This window comes from Aplidium turbinatum, chromosome 6, assembly GCF_918807975.1.
Source record: "Aplidium turbinatum chromosome 6, kaAplTurb1.1, whole genome shotgun sequence".
In the NCBI taxonomy this organism is placed as follows: domain Eukaryota; kingdom Metazoa; phylum Chordata; class Ascidiacea; order Aplousobranchia; family Polyclinidae; genus Aplidium; species Aplidium turbinatum.
In genome coordinates, this window is record NC_137477.1 from 5,119,290 (window position 1) to 5,135,805 (window position 16,516).

At 38.6% G+C, this 16,516-nt stretch overlaps 1 protein-coding gene across 1 annotated transcript; it reads left to right on the top strand.

Moving 5' to 3' along the window:
• Window positions 1-2,447: 2,447 nt before the first annotated feature.
• Window positions 2,448-10,108, top strand: LOC145772154 (uncharacterized). The gene has a single exon (XM_082583995.1). It carries the CDS (start codon window positions 2,448-2,450, stop codon window positions 4,308-4,310), a length of 1,863 nt encoding a protein of 620 aa, XP_082440121.1. The 3' UTR covers window positions 4,311-10,108.
• Window positions 10,109-16,516: the final 6,408 nt, after the last annotated feature.

Consider the following 16,516-nt stretch of genomic DNA (forward strand, 5'->3'; position numbering starts at 1 on the left):
TTCGACCGTGCCATATTTTAAACTGATTGTCCAGCTTTGCTATCATGCACGCTATAACGTCCGCGTTTTGTCGCTTCTACCTTTTTCTAGACCTCTGCTGTGTTTGTCATATACTGTTTTTTTGTTGTGATGGTCAGAACTAAAAACAAACTAAACTGAACGGCCACAAAAATGCGTAGCCTAACGATTGAGTCACTTTAGGTTCGAATTTACTTTAAAAAAAGAAACACCTCTTGGTGGTATCGAACTCATATCCTTGGGAGTAAGAGCCAGACAAAGATTGCACGCGCCACAGATTCACTTGGCAAAAGCGGTTGAATTTAGAAGTAGGGGTGTTCAATTTCGATTATTTGAATATTCGAAATTCAATTTTTTTTCGATTTTTGAATTTCGATTTCGAATATCACAACTATTTACCACACTGCAAAATGTGATTTTATTGAAAGAAACAACATGAAAATTCGCTAGAAAACGCGAAAAAAAGCGATGAAAATTTGCAAAAAAAGAACACAAAATAACGTCTACAGCTCCAGGCCCATGTTGGTGTTTAAGAACGCAAGCGACATGGTCATCCATCAGTCGGGCTCTCAGCTTCGTGACGGTCAGGCCAGCTTTTGAAAACGATCGCTCCGCTGAAGCCGAGGTCGCTGGGATCCCAAACACTTCAAGTTCATTTTCACAGCGAGCGATTCACTGGCGCGACATTTCACTGCAGAGGTTTCGACTCGAAAGCGACATCGAGTATGTTTTCAAGCGCATAAAGCTAAACGCACACTCCGTCTACGTAGCAAATTATGTTTTTGGGTGTATTCAACATCTGATGACATTGAATCGACACGAAATGGTAGATTTTTGCTATGTCCCAGGCAGCAAAATCAGTCATTTTTACATTGATTCAACGTCTGCAGACATTAAATCAATGTAAAAGTGACAGATTTTGTTGTCTGTTGTTGGATTGAAGCATCGTAACTCGTTCTAGTGATTATTTATTGCGAAGCTGTTGCGGTTTGCATTCAAAAAGTGTTTTCCTGCTGCCGATCGCTAGTTCATGTATTGTTTTATGTATCAATACAGCATAAAAAGTTGCCCCCACGCAGGCCCGTAGCCAGCCGGGGGCCAGTGTGAACCTTGCCCCCCCTGAAAAAAATTTCGCCCACCCTCCCCCCTTGGCAAAATCTCAACATTTTCGAGCAACAGCTACAATTATAATGATTTTGCACATTTAAATTTTTTCGGCCCCCCCTAAAAAAAAGTTGACCCCTCCTTGCTCTGCGGTCTGGCTACGGCCCTGCCCCCACGGCTTAGGCGCCTATGGATTCGGTAAAAAATGGATAAAACTGCGACAAAGCTCAGCTTACACTTTCTGCTATTGCACAACCTAGCTATCTTCATTCTTGAGAGAAATTTGTGAAATTTGGCATTAAAAATGCCAACCTGGCATCCCTGGTGCAGGACTGGCCGTTGGACCCGTGAGAGCGTGTGATAGTCACGTGATCGACGATGCGCATGCGTCGAAGTCTTTTTCGCTTGCAAAATGTGACAAGACAGATTTCGCACCACTCGAGTTACTTTCAACCGCGTTCAGCCGAAAGGGCGGCTATAATTTCGAATATGTCCGATACGAAAAACGAATTTTGAATATCACCTTAATCGAATCGAAATTGAACACTCCTATTTAGAAGTTATATATGCACTTTTTTTCATTTGTTATTTCGAGAAAGAAGAAAAAATACGCACCAGCGTGCATGCGACGTAAAACGTACGCTTAACGTACACAAAGAAAAAGTCGGTCGTCTCGACAGAGAAAAGCTGATCGCAAAATTGTTGTATGTTAGTTTGTTTCGCTTGTTTCCAGTCTTTCGTTGGTTGTCATTTGTTGTTATTTGATGTTTATGCATGTGATATTTAGATATAACTGCACCCCTGGTAATTTCTAAAACTCTACGCCTATAACAATGGGTCATTTGCCTCTACGAGTCACGGTTTTGATTTAGCTCGCCCAGTGTTGCTAAATTGAGTTTAGTCCAATGGTCCATGCCTGGATGTTGTGATGCCATTGTCTTGATAGTCTGCATTGTTTTTTCCCTTGACCTTACCTTTCATGCAGATATTACTGACTCAATGTTTTGGTCTTTTAGTATGGCCGAACAGTTTTAGAATTTTGATTTTATTGTTGCTGCAATTGGTTGTAGCTTCTTTATACAGTTAGTTAATGTAAGTCTTCTATTTTTGTGTAGTCAAGTGGCCTTTTGTTGGTCATGCTTCTCATGATGTGACAAAGTGGTGAGTTTTTTCATTGTTTTGGACATCCAATTAACCCATTGTAGATTGTATAGCATCATAAAAGATTTAACCTTCTATTTCATCTTCAAAGCATCAGGTATTATATATATATTTATAAATTTTAACTGATAAATACAATTCCATTTGACCTAAGTGAAAAAAAGATGCCTCGCCGAACAAAAAGAACTTCATCTTCACAGAGACCTGCTGCTGCCAAGAGAGCAAAACGGATTTCGAAGGATTCCTTTGATTCCAAAGATGATATTGAATTAGAAGAGCCAGTTGATCAGGAGGAAATTAATGACAGCTTACTCCAGACTGAAATTACTCCTGAACAAGATTTGTTGCAGGAGACAGATGAAGAAGATGATCTTCATTTGATGGAAGAGGATGTTGAAGAAGGACAAGTTCCTGAATATGAAGAAGATGTATCTAATGAAGGCGAAGGTTCCAATAAAGACCAAGATTTTTTAGAAGAAGAGGAAGGCCGAGGAGATGAATTTGATATTGTGCCTGGCAATGATCCTGAAAAGGTAGTTGACAATGAAATATTTGACACAAGAAGTGAAGCAAGTACTGACAAAAATGAAGAACAGGAGAATGCAACTTCTGATGATAATTCTTCTCCACGTGTCAGGGCTATCTCACCAATTGTTTTTGACAGAGAAGAATCTTCTAGTGAAGATGATGAAGGTCAGGATGGGGACAGTCCTGTAAGACCACCTGGGGAGTCAGACATTGTGATTCCAAAAAAAGAGATAATCTTACCCCCTTCAGAAGTACGCGCTGAGCGGAGAGAAAGACATGCTAAGATGCTTAAATACCTCTTTCGTGAAGCTCACTTTTATCTTATTAAAAGCAACAATCATGAAAATGTTGCACTAGCTAAAGCTAAAGGAGTGTGGTCTACTCCACCCAGCAATGAATCAAAGCTGAATAGATCATTTAAAGAATCTCGCAATGTCATCCTGATATTTTCTGTTCGAGAAAGTGGAGCATTTCAAGGTTTTGCTCGAGTTATGTCTGAATCACGACATGACTTATCTCCAGTTCATTGGGTGTTACCACCGGGTCTTAGTGCAAAAGCTCTTGGTGGTGTTTTCAAGCTAGCATGGCTGTGTCGTAGAGAACTCTCATTTCTGAAAACCAGTGATATTTACAATACATTTAATAACAACAAACCTATAAAGATTGGTCGCGATGGACAAGAGATTGAACCTAATGCTGGAAAGATGTTATGTCTTGAGTTTCCTCATGATGACAAGGTTGACCTAGAAGGAATAATACAGAATGTACGTAAACATCAAAAGGCATCAGGTGGTCCACCACCATATAAACCGCAGTCTGTAGACCAAAGAAGCCATCAAAGCTACAAGCCAAGGGGTCGACCTCACTATGGTTCTTCTCAAAATAACACCAGGGGTAGAGACCAGAATTATCAAGGACGAAATTCCGCTGGTAATTCAAGATTTATACGAAATGATAGATCAAGAAATATTTACTCGTCAAAACATGATCAAGGTCCTCCTGTGAACGGAGCATATTCTCATTATCAAAGCAGCTATCAAAATGTGAGCTCTCAGCTTCCCCCGTCGCGACCTCCGGCCAATGTTTATCCACCTGAACCTTCTTACTCGACATATCAGGCTTATGTGCCATATAATCCGTATCCAGATCCATATCATGCAATGCCTGCTCCAACCCAAGTATCTTCCGCAGTTGTTTCAACAGACAAGTATAACTCCGGGAACAGTAAGTTTAATTCATCTCGAAGCCGTGGTTCTCGTGCAAGTGGATCAAGTCGATCATATGATGGCAGCGGATCGACGTCTTCACGCATATATGATTCTCGGTCTCATGCTGCAGCATGCGACGATTTTGTACGAAGGGTTGCAGGAAAGAGCATTGTTTCGTCTTCTGTGACAGATCGAAGTGGACGGTCATCAAAGAGTTCGTATTCTCGTTCAAGTCAACGGTCCCCCTCAGATAGCCGCCACTCTGAGAGGAGTAGTCGGTATAGGCGATGAACTAATCTTGACCTGTTCTGCCATTTGTTCAGGACCTGATCTACTATAAACCGTCAATTGTACAGATACCGTACCAAACTGGATGTAAATTGACTTATCGAAAGTTGTGGACTTGCAGAATGTTGACAAACAGTATCAATTCTTCTGCAAATATCAGCTATTGCACATGATAAAGGTTCATCAACAAACAAAGGGTTTGTTGTGGCATGATGTTGAACTATTTAGATAAACATTTAAACCGCGACGCGTTATGGATTTTTTTACCAAAGTCTTGCAATGGTGGCTACACATCAGGCTTTTAATCCAAGGAATTTCAAACAGAAGTCCTGTTTCTGAAAGAGACGGGGTTATATCAAATGAAATTTTTATTGAAAAGTTCAACCACTGTCAAAAAACTTTGCTACGCTCCCTCTAACTACCAAAAAAACTGTTTCAAATCTTTCTGTCAAGTGGGGCGAATCTAGAATGATTGGTCATCTTGCATGGGGCAAGACATAAAAACTGTATGAACACCATATGGACTATGAACTATGTTAATATTTCTTGCATTTTAGAAAAAAAAAATATTACAAAACTTTATGTTTATTGAAGACCTTTACTCCAACAATAGAAGACCAAACTAGTGGATTGAATCTGGACTTGAGGTGAACTCGCAAACTTACGATGTTAAGTAGTTTTGCGTTACTTTATCATTAATTGTCATATTACTTGTGCTTTTGTATGACATCAACAATGTAACAGGTAATGTTTGTGTGATGACATAGTAAACGCGCAAGCTGCCACAGGGCACTGGAGCAAGACCTGGCTACATTCAATTGCTATTCAAGGGTATGTATAATTGTATATTTATAAACCAGAGCGTTTGATATTGTCAACTATAATGCACTTGAATGATCTCGGAAATGTATCATCACAGTTTCACTGGAGAGGTAAGTACCATGCATTGTTTAACACAAGATGATTTGTGTAATTTTATTGGCCTCTACAATTATTCTATGAAAAATTGTTTAAGCTTCTAAGAAAGCTCTCTCAGCCTGAGGATGAGGATTAACTTTTTTTTTCTAGCTTTCTTGGTTTGACTTCAATAAGGCGCATCATGTCTGCCATTTGTCTGGTAAACATGCTGCACAATGCACATCGTTTCTACCACTAGTTGTAACGTTCATCTGATGAAAGTAAAAGCAACAACAAACTTGTTAATATATTGCTTCACTGACGTTTTGCGCACAATGACAATGCGCATCCTCCGAGCGAACAACGCTCTTGAGGAGCTCATGACATGATGCGCGAAACGTCAGTGAAGCAATAAATCAACCTGGTTGTTGTTGTTGTTTTCATTACATCAGATAAACATTGTAACCAGTGCTAGAAACGACAATTGTCCCAATCAACACCCAAACTTTTCAGTATTCAATGCTGCGCATAGTCGGAATGGCCCGTTTCGGTGAGTCCGATGGCCCTATTCGGTGATTTTTTTATTTTTTTTTAAAAGTTATTGGGTACCGTAGCCTAATTATCATTGTCGTTTTAGGGTTAGAGGTTAGGAACTCACCGAATAGTAGCAGACCCGCGTATGGTATTGGGCCTGGTAGTTTATGGTTGTAGCTTGTGTGGTCCAACCAACAGACGCCTGCAGTTAACAACACTTTACTGGTATTACAGTTTTTTCCAGTTATTTGAATGTAGTGGTGCTAATTAAAAATAACGTTGAGGTTATTTCGTTGTTACCTTTCTAGCTTACATCTGCACTTGTCCCATAAAGTGAGTATAACTCATGAAACCGTAAAAAATGAATTTTTTCAGGAAAAATAGTGTTTGGGCATCAATTTAATCTTCCATTGCACAAAATGGTAATACTATTTAAAGACAAATTTGAAATAATACAGTACTTGTAGAAGCAGGTTTTCTTTTACTGCTGAGCGTGCATTTAACAGTGGCAATTTCAGGTAAAAATATAGCCTATTTTTACTTAAAATATTTCAGTACTAGAAGCATATATTATATTGACCGCAGTGCTCGGATTATCATGAGGCGAGCAGCAATTTCTTGTAGTTTGAACCAATTTTACAGAATGTAAGTTACAGTACAATAGTTTTTTTTATATACAAGCAGAGTTGGGCATTCGCTAGTCGCTACTTTCAAAACCGCTACCGTACATTAAGTCAAAAGAGCTCCACTATCGCTACCAATCGATGAAAACACGTGTTACCGCTGCTCAGACCAAAAGTAGCACGTGCTACCATGACTTCTAATCTAAAACTGACTCTGAAAAGCTTTACCTATTCAAGTATATACTTTGTGAAGTCAAAATGATCTTGAAAACAAATAATATGACCGTTCAATACCACATTCGTTCACACTGCCATTTCAATGTCGTGGAAAACAAGTTCAAGGTGAAATTTTATTCTTGTGCTCCAGTGTTTTCATCAAAAACTTTGTGGTGTAACCATGAATAAAATTGGCAAATTGTTTCATATTCGTGACAAAATATGATTGCCAAACTCTGAAAACTGATGCAGTCAAGATCAAGAATTTTAGGTCAAAATACCGGCAGCCTATATCAAAATAGTTTTGTTTCAAACAGCCTAAATTTTATTTTGCAAGCCCAACTGTATATTTTGTTCATTAGCACAGCACAGTTGTTTGATGAATTTCTAAATTAAATTAATGATGATAACAATCGTACTTGACAGTTTTTTTTGTTCGGCAGCTGACACATCTGTTAGCAATATTGCCTGCTCTACTATGGATTTTTGTGTTGGTTGAATGCATTGATATGTGATAACAATTAATCAAAAATCCAGCTTAAAATAGTGATTGCATGACATTGAAAACGAAGGTATGTTATAAATTTACCAAAATATTTTTGTTTGACTGTAGGGCTGAAACTCAAAAGTTAAGCCTGGAAATACTACGTACATTATGGTATATGTAAGCAATGGTATGTACAAAGGCTTTATTCCAGACAGCACAAAAGTTACATTAATAAACCAATCCTTTTTCAGGGTGCTTTATCAATCATTGTAAGAACATGCTTGATGAATAACTTCTCTATTGCCTCACTTGACAGTGAGAAAACCTTAGATTTTTTGCAAATTCTGATAAAAAACATCCAACAGGAAAGAACCTGTTTTATTCCATGTACCTCTGACAAAGGTGGTTGAACTTTCATAGGTTTCATTTTGGCTTGCAGCAAGTTTACACAACACAATTATCTTGTCAAAAGCCTCGTGTGTAGCATGGACACAAAGCACTAGACAATTCACAAGCTTTGTTTTAACCAATATTAGAAATAAACGTCAGCAAGTGTGACTGTTGTTTGTGCTGGCTATGATGTACATATCCCCGTATGACTGAATCATGTACTGTTCAAGTTTGCTAGGCTGAGCCATGAAATGTGGAGCTGTATCTCATGCAAAAGTTGAAGTTTTGTTGTTTGAATTCTTGTTGACCAAAAGCTGATTCTTTAATTTTCACACCTGTAAGGCGTATTACACAAGACTGAGATATATCCTATGGCTTCACTTCTGAATGGAAGGAAAGTGGAATGCTGACTGATTGTTGGAATTAGATGCAACAGAGGGGACTTAGTTGGAACAAGTGTATAGTTTTTTGATGAAGATTGCAATAGGAAGAATTATCATTCTGTGACATCGTCAATGAATGAGTTTATGGAATTCAATACGAACTTTATGCCCACACAGAGGCGTAGTCAAGAGAGGGCAATGCCCCCTAGAAATATTTTGAATAGAAATTTCGCTTTCTGTTACGGCATCGTTTGACAGAATTTTAATATGAATTTAGGCTAAAAATACTCCCAAATTGTGCCATTTTAAGTTTCATTGTTCAAAATTTTCTGGGGAGGGCCCTCATTTGCGTGCTTCGCTTTTCCTAACTCGCCGCTGGGCTTACTAATATCTGCAATAGTACATATTTGCTCCTTCCAAAATTTTGTGCTGGCTACGCCCCTGTAACCCACATCACAACTGTTATACTGTATCAAGGACTTTGTTATCACTTTCATATAAGCAATTACAATTCTGTTTTTACGAAGGTAACTATTGAACTCAAGTAAAATATTACAGTTTAACCGCAATACCAGTTTACATTAATCATTGGCGTTTTAATTCAATATACGTGGTGCAAATTTGTGCATTACAGTTTCTCACATGGATTTTTTACAAATTTTCTGGTTTGTGAATTGGTTCTTCAACTGCTCTTTTCACTCGATACCTGTAACCAACTAGCCATTCCAGAGGTGTTTTGAAGGTTATTATTAATATTTATTTGCGTCAGACAAAGCTGTCCATATCCAAAACAACGAAATAATACACAAACTGCATATGCACAAAGGTCACAGAGAGCCACTTAGACGTCGTCAGTTTGAGAACTCACCAAATATCTACTGTTACAAATTTACATACAATGAGCGTTGGAAGAGTTGAAAGTATTCAGAAACGATAAAAACATCAGTTTTAAACGTCAAATTTTAAACTTTTATTTTTTGCCCACCAACTGCGTGAAACACCTGCAGCATAACTAGAGGTTAATTTCAGGAGTAAACTGGGTCTGTTTCCCAGTCTTTTTACGTTGATTCAACGCCTGTAGACATCGAATCAATGTAAAACTTGATAAGATTGCTAGCTGGGTGGGCACAACTGCCCCAGACAACAAAATCCTCATTTGTACATTAGTTCAACGTAAAATGATGGATTTTGCTGTCTGGTGTAGATGTGTGTTTGATGCTGACTATACGCAATAAGAGGGCAATTTTAACTTTTGGCTTGCAAGGGTGTGTTCATTTTGATTGGTTGCAGCATGCTATACCAAGGCTGAAGCCATGGGTCAAATTGTTTCCACGTTGCAAGCTGAATGTAAAAACTGCACTTTTTTCTGATAAAAATGTGACCAGGCTCCTTTCATATCTGCTTTGCCTGTCATTTGCGCCCAGGAGAAAATCATGCGTTTTTTTCTGCAGACGTTGAAGCAATGTAAAAAAAACAACTGATTTGCTGTCCGGGCGTTTGGCGTATGCCACTGGCTTCGAGAACCACTGTTTTTAACTGCTGATATATTTGATCTAACGCAAGAGGCATGTACCCACTTTATTTCGAAAAGATTTTGATTTGTTAAGCTTTGTTTTCAATTGTCAATGCAAGAAAAGGCAAACCTCGTTTGGGAGTCCATCCTTAATCGAATTCGACTTCACACACGAAAAATTGTTAGATGCTGTTCAAACTTTATGTAGCGTTGTTTTGCATTTCTGTATGTGACACTTTATATAACATTTTTCGCTACCTATAAATCGTAGCATAACTGTTCCGACACTGTCTCTTTCCTTTGAGGCGTCATGTGGTATGCCCCTCGCTGGTACAAACAAACCCACTCCAGATTATCCCCTAGTCGGCTTGTAGTTAAAACGCATAGCCCGAACTTGACAAGCTTGAAAGTGCATTTTGATCATTGAAGCCAACCGAAGAGTGGAACTGCATTAGAAAGCTTGCTGTTGATTGTCAACGTTATTTGTTTTGTTGCAATGGTGCCATAGCCTGATAGCAAAATCCTTCATTTTTACATTGATTCAACGTGTGCAGGCGTTAAATCAACGTAAAAACGATGTATTTTGCTGTCTGGGATAGCTGGTATAGCGAATAAAACAATGCGTTGCTTAATAGAAGGCACAGTCAGGATGTCCAATGTAGCCTATGGTCACCACGTATGACCCAGGTTCTAGGATAAAATATTTTCGATTGTAATTTCATTGGAATTAATGTGCAAAATACATTTCTCCAATTCATCTTTGTTTTTGGTGATTCTACTAACTAACTCCCGTTCAAAACCAGCATGATCGTTTTTTCCTGTGGCTGTAGTAGGCCTCATTATTCTGCTAATTTTAACGCAAGACAGTTGAAACTGTTTAGAAAGAGAGTTCTGTCCAGCGTCAGCATAAGGCTTACTACTCCCTATAGAACAGCGAGCACAGCGTTTCGCATACTATTAACCGCTGTGCGTATTTGTAATCTGTAGGTCGCTGTAGGAGATGGGGTGTTTTGACCGGTAGGCTAGACAGTAGACACTTCAGCATAGGACAATTTTCCCTATTGACCAGTTGACTGCAGCATTGTGACCCTTCTTGCGACACGTTAAAACGTGCTTGAGACCGAAGTAAGTTATTAAGTTGAAAGAAAATTGACACGGTCGCAACACCTTCAAAAAAATTTAGATTAAGATGAAGGAGAAATAGAAAAAGTTACAAATAAAAACAACATATATTCAAGTAATAGCTTTAGCTGATATTTTCAAGATTTGTATAAATAAACACTTACTATGAAGATCGGTCATGGGGCCTTATCACGTGTGCGGATGGTTCTGAGGAGAACACATCTTGATGCATTGCGCATAGCAAAAAAATTCTACCCCGGCAAAGCCATTTTAAGCGCAACGCGCCAGTCGTTGCACGACTTACAAAATAGATTCAACGTGACCATACGAAACAACATCATCTTGCGGAAATCCAATTATACCCAGGGAAGTTATGCCTGACTGACAGATATCAAGAGTACTTTGGTATAAAATTACGTCGATAGAGCTACAATTATAGTAGGCCTACCCCAACCAGCAAAGATTGTCACTTCTACACCGAGCCAACGTTTGCAGACGTTAAATCAATATAAAAAAATGACAGGCCCCGCTAGCTGGGATGTAGGCCTAGTAGGCAGGTGTTAGTTAGACCAAAATCCAATTCGGCACATTATATTGAAAAAAGTAGCAGACAATGACATGACGATCTAGTCCAAGATGTTGATATAAAATAACTGTCTGGAGAACATGGCCACAGCTTCATGGAAATATGGTGGCGGTGGGAATCAAACCCACGTCATCGAAATGACTGCTTCCGTAACCCTCTAACCGCTAGTCCACACTGCCCACAGCAAAACGTTCACTTAATTTACTTTCTATCAGAAATTTTCCAAGAAGACTGTTCACAACATCACGTGCATGAGCCACATCAATATCACGTGCAATCTGATGATCATCAATCTGCAACCTGAGATCACTTTAATCTGCAATCTGAGATTAATCTTGCGTTCTGATGGGTTAATAAACCTCATCTGCTGCAGAGCACAAATACGCTGCCTGCTGCCAGTGTTGTCTCCAAGCTTGCTATTAAGACTTCCAAAAACATACAGCTCTTCATCTCCATTCCACAACACTTTGGCTATGGTAGAATAATAGCTTGTGGGCTACAGATCCCAAGCAAAAAAAAATTGCATTGTCAATTTTGGTGGCCAGGCTTGTGTCAGTGGTTCAAAACCTCTGCAAGTATCCTATCAAAATCTGGCTAGGCTTTGAAAAGGTTTCCTCAATCCGAGCACAACTTTCAAATATGTAGCCTACCATAAAACAGGCAGACTATCTCGGTCTTCATGATACAGGACTATAGTCCCATATTTGAATCCAAGCATTGGGGGATGAAAAGTTTAGGTTTCCTACTAAGCCATGGGCACTAACGAGAGTAGGGTGGCCAGTTCCTTTCTCTCGGCCGCTTTTCCTTCAGCAACTACGCCCACCCAATTTATTACACCCTGGGTAGAGGTGAGCGGTGTTTGTCAACAACAAGCATAAGCCGGGAGTCGAACCAGGATTGCGTAATTGGAAAGCAAACGCCTTACCCGCTGCGCCATCCCACCGCTTGGACTAGTCCCATTCAGCTGAAATTCATATCTTACCGGACTATCATAAGCACCGGTTAGTTCCGGCAGGTGGAGATAAAGCGTAATAAATATTTATCCTCGAAGCTTGTTCACACGAGCGACGTGCCGTCGTCCACGTCAAAACCATGGAATTGAAGACGCTTTTTCCTCTTGAAAATTTTATTCCATTCCATCACATAAATTTCTTCGATCTGCAAATTTTGTGGCTAAATTTCAGCCCTGATTTCAGCAAAAGATTTAACAGCAGTATTTTATAAAGATTTCTTATCGTCTGGAGTCAGGACTAGAAGATATATGTCTGTGGTCTTGTTTCGGTACAACTTAGCGCAGCCAGGTGAAATGCGTTGGAGTGGCTTTTTGCAGTGTTTTGCCAATTTATGTGAAACATCGTGGATATCTCATTAGGATAAAGGTTTGTTATTTTCGATGCCTCCAGGTGTTTTTTTTTTTGATAACTATTGTCAACACGTTTTTGCGGGTTGATAAAGCCAGTACAAAATTTCGGGGGTGAGGGGACAAATAAGCATTTTTGCCTGTGTTAGTGAGACCAGAAACGAGGCACCAAACAAGGAGCACCGGCAGGGAGGGTGTGGGGAGCTTCCCTCAGAAAAATTTGAAAGCAATACCTTTAAATTTTTCTCAATCTGAAAGTGATTTAAGCATATTAAATATTTCCGGAGGAGGGCAATTGCCCTCTTTACCCTCTCCCTCCGACTACGTCCTTAGGTAGAGCGTAGGAGCGGCGGCTTTTGTTTCTTTTGTTGTCGCTGTGATTTCTATCCGGTGTGTGTTTGAAATTTGCGGCGAGGCAAGCTTACTTTCTCTCTATCTCTGAAGTTTTATTTAAAGTTGTTGCTGCATCTTGACTTAGATAACTGCATGGTTTGTTTTGGTGTCTCCACGGTGTAGCTGCCATATGGATACCGCATGTAAAACTATAGGCCTACTGAAATATACTTGATTGATTGACGATATCAGAGTTAGCGCTTAGGTTTTTAAAGCGCTCTGGATGCTGCCACCAGTAGCTTATAGCGTTTACAGGGGGGCTCCAGAGGTTACTTTTAGACCCGGGTCGGGATCATTTTAGGAACCCGTAACCTTTCCAGGGGAACCTGGAACTTAAAGAAACTACCGCATATTCTTTGAATATAGTGCGTTTTTTTTTCTAGAAATATCTTGATTTGGGACCCGAGGGTCTCATTGGTACCAGGCCAAATTATCTTCTCAACGGCCGCCACATAAATATGATGACAGCCTAATGATACAAATTCACAGAAAATATATATAACGTTTAAATGTGATGACATCTTAAATAATTATGAATGGGACAACCACAATACTGTTTGTAAAACTTGAAACATTTCAACAACCCAACCCTGGTTAGTTTGTTTACCAACTCTTACACCCATGTTTATTGTTAAAATTGCTTTTAAATTGTTTCCACCATCGGACATCTGTTGCGCTTGTTTGACGTGTCAGCTAAAATTTTATTTGAAACCTCACTTTTATGGACATATGGCTTTTTAACAATTTGCGCAATTCACCTCCGTTTGACTATGAGGTCATAAAAACTGACCCAACTCATCGAACCTCGGGTTACAAGAAGCGGAGACGCAAACTGGTTTCACACAAACGCTTGGCAAAAACATAGTGCATTGTGCAACATCTTAACAGCGTTGACAGACGTAAAATCTTTGTTAAAGTGTTGAAAATCGTTCTCTCTCTTCAGCTGCGAAAGTAATCGATACAGCCCAATGGAGTTTATGCAATTGATGACAGCTCAGAGGTTGCTCATTTATTCCAGCACCAGTTCAGTGGTTAAGGTTTCTGCTTTTACTTTTGACAGAACAGGGAATGCTAGCTCGTGACAAGCAGACTTGATTATTTTTGTTGTGGTAGTCTGCTATAAATCTTGTGCAACAAACAGAAATCGGTACACATGGGAAAAATGTGGCTATATGGTTGTGGTAGCCTACGAAGATGAAATCTGGCAGTTACTAATACTATGCAGTCCCCAAATGTGTTAATATAGTAATCACTAATCAGTACACTTTTATGACTTCTAAATACGGAATAAGACTGTTCACCAGGTATTTGATTACGGAATAACATCTTTCGACAATATCATTTTCAGCGCAAGATATTATTTATACTTTTTATGACCTCGTTAAAAATAATTGAATTTAAAATGAAATAGCCTGCTCTCTGTTTACTGTGTAGTCGAGTTGCTAAAATGTGACATGTGTTGAAATAGGCTGTGTTTTGATATTACGGTTTTTGATCTAACCAAAATATCTCCAAATAACTTCAAATTCACACTTGTCAGAAGAGTACGCTGTCAGAACACAAATTTACAAAAAACGGCTTGATTTTCAAATCGCATTTCACCAAGCTAGTGATCTAATCTTAATAGGTTTATCGTATTTTCAATGACAGTGATACCGGACTAAATAAGTTAAATGTGCTTTGAGAAAGTACAGCTTATCGTTGTGAAAACCTTACCACCTTTCAACCAACCAAAAAACATGATTTAGCTCTATGCTGACAAGTAAACGGAGCTGTTCATACCAAAAATATTTCCTGTTATTTTAATTTGTTTGCAAAAATTTTTTCTGTTCAATCATTCGTTTTGAAAGCGTTGCAACAAAAGAATTAAAAATTCCTTTTCTGGTTGAACAAGACATTTGATTGGTTTGGACTAGCAAGACCTTCTTGAAACAGCATAGTATTCCCGATCATCTGAAATTTATTTGAAGATTTTCTCGTAGCCTTTCTAGCTAATTGTCACTTGACATCGATTATTTGGTACCGGTATTAGTATGTCGAGTTGAGATACAGAAAGCGTTATTGTTAAGGTAGTTGATAAAAACAGTACAGTAAAGCTAAAAGTTAAAATCGTAGTTTTTTCAGGCCAAAATCAATGTGAAATTAACATCAGTTTCTTCCGCTGATGCCAAGACAGATGAGATATGTCAACTTTAACAACTGAATATTTTTTAATCAGTGTTTTCTTTTAATGCGTTTGGAGACAGCGTTGGAGCAATTTGTACATATCTTGTTTTTGCATCACACAAACGTAATTTTGGTTGTTAATCAACGCAAAAGTTAAAAGACTGTTTTGAACGCAGACTTGTCCTTACATTGCTAATCAGTAGGTCGTCGCAAAGCCGGGATGTGAGTCCTGTTATCGCTGAAGCCACTGACAACCAAGTAGAGTTGGAATGATATAAGCAGATCCTTAAATAGAACCTAAGCGATTGCCTGTCAACCGCTATCTTTCGCATTACGTTTAAATATCCACCGAAGCAACGTCTCAGCTAAACGTAAGCCTACTGCTACTCCCTTGAGTGTGAAGGGAGTATAAATTTAATACCTTGTGTAAATTTTATGTTACGCTTTGATAACCCGACAGAGTAAATGGTTCGAGTAATAAAAGGAAAATATAATAATGTTTTTCACAAAATATACAAGTTTCAAAATGCAGTCATGTTAAAGGTTGGTTTAAAATCAAAGAATTCAACAATTCTTATTATGTTTTAGGTTATTAACGTTGTAAAGCGGAGTTATTTAATTTTCAGCTAAATAAAGAGTTTCAAAGCAGAATAGACATTTTTAAAAGCAAACAAGTGTAGAGTTATTGAACAGAATTTGATTTTAAAATGTTGTCGTTTTTGGAACTGCACAATTGCATTTCCTACACCAACAAACATAAATAATGTAGTTGTTCAACTGTACAGAGTACAGTACTTACAGAGCAAAAAGTTTTTCAGCAATTTTTTTTGTTTTAACAATAATGTCAAAGAGAAAAGTAGCCCTACGTGGGCATCAGAATACGACAAAGCACTTGTAAGTTCATGAAGAATCAAGTTTATTTATAAAGAGATCCAATCATGCAATGTCTCAGATAGCAAATCAGTCGTTTTTTATACTGATTCAACGTCTGCAGACGTGTTACTGACATGTATGTTGGGGACTGGGGTATGACAGATACTGTGTATTAGCATCCTTCTAGGCAGCAAGTTAGGGCGTCCTTATACTGCATTTCAAACAAAATATTGTAGCCGACAGGAGAAAATTAGAAGTTTTTTAAAATCCTGAGGATGCTATTTATAATATTGCATTTTGGATTGATTTTTTGAACAGCATGATTATTGCCATGACATAAGGTGTTGCGACCATGCCATATTTTAACCTGAGAATCCAGCAATAAATTTCTTAAATTTGGTGTTAAATTAAAACTGCCAATATGGCAATCCTTTTCAGGCCTCATCTTGCACGGTAGTGTTTGGGTTCTATTCCAGATGCTATTATAGATACGTCAACAGACCAAATATACAACTAGTCTGAACACCGTAGCATAACGGCCAAAGGTTATTACTTTTCAGCTTTGGAGCATGATCTTACTTAATGTTGAACTTTTACATCCGGGAACTTGCTTTGCATTCATGACGTGTTTGGACATATCTCGACATTGCCACTCGTCGGTTGATA

Excerpts from the sequence above, each read along its gene's own strand:
- LOC145772154 (XM_082583995.1), top strand. The coding sequence starts at position 2,448 with ATGCCTCGCCGAACAAAAAGAACTTCATCTTCACAGAGACCTGCTGCT.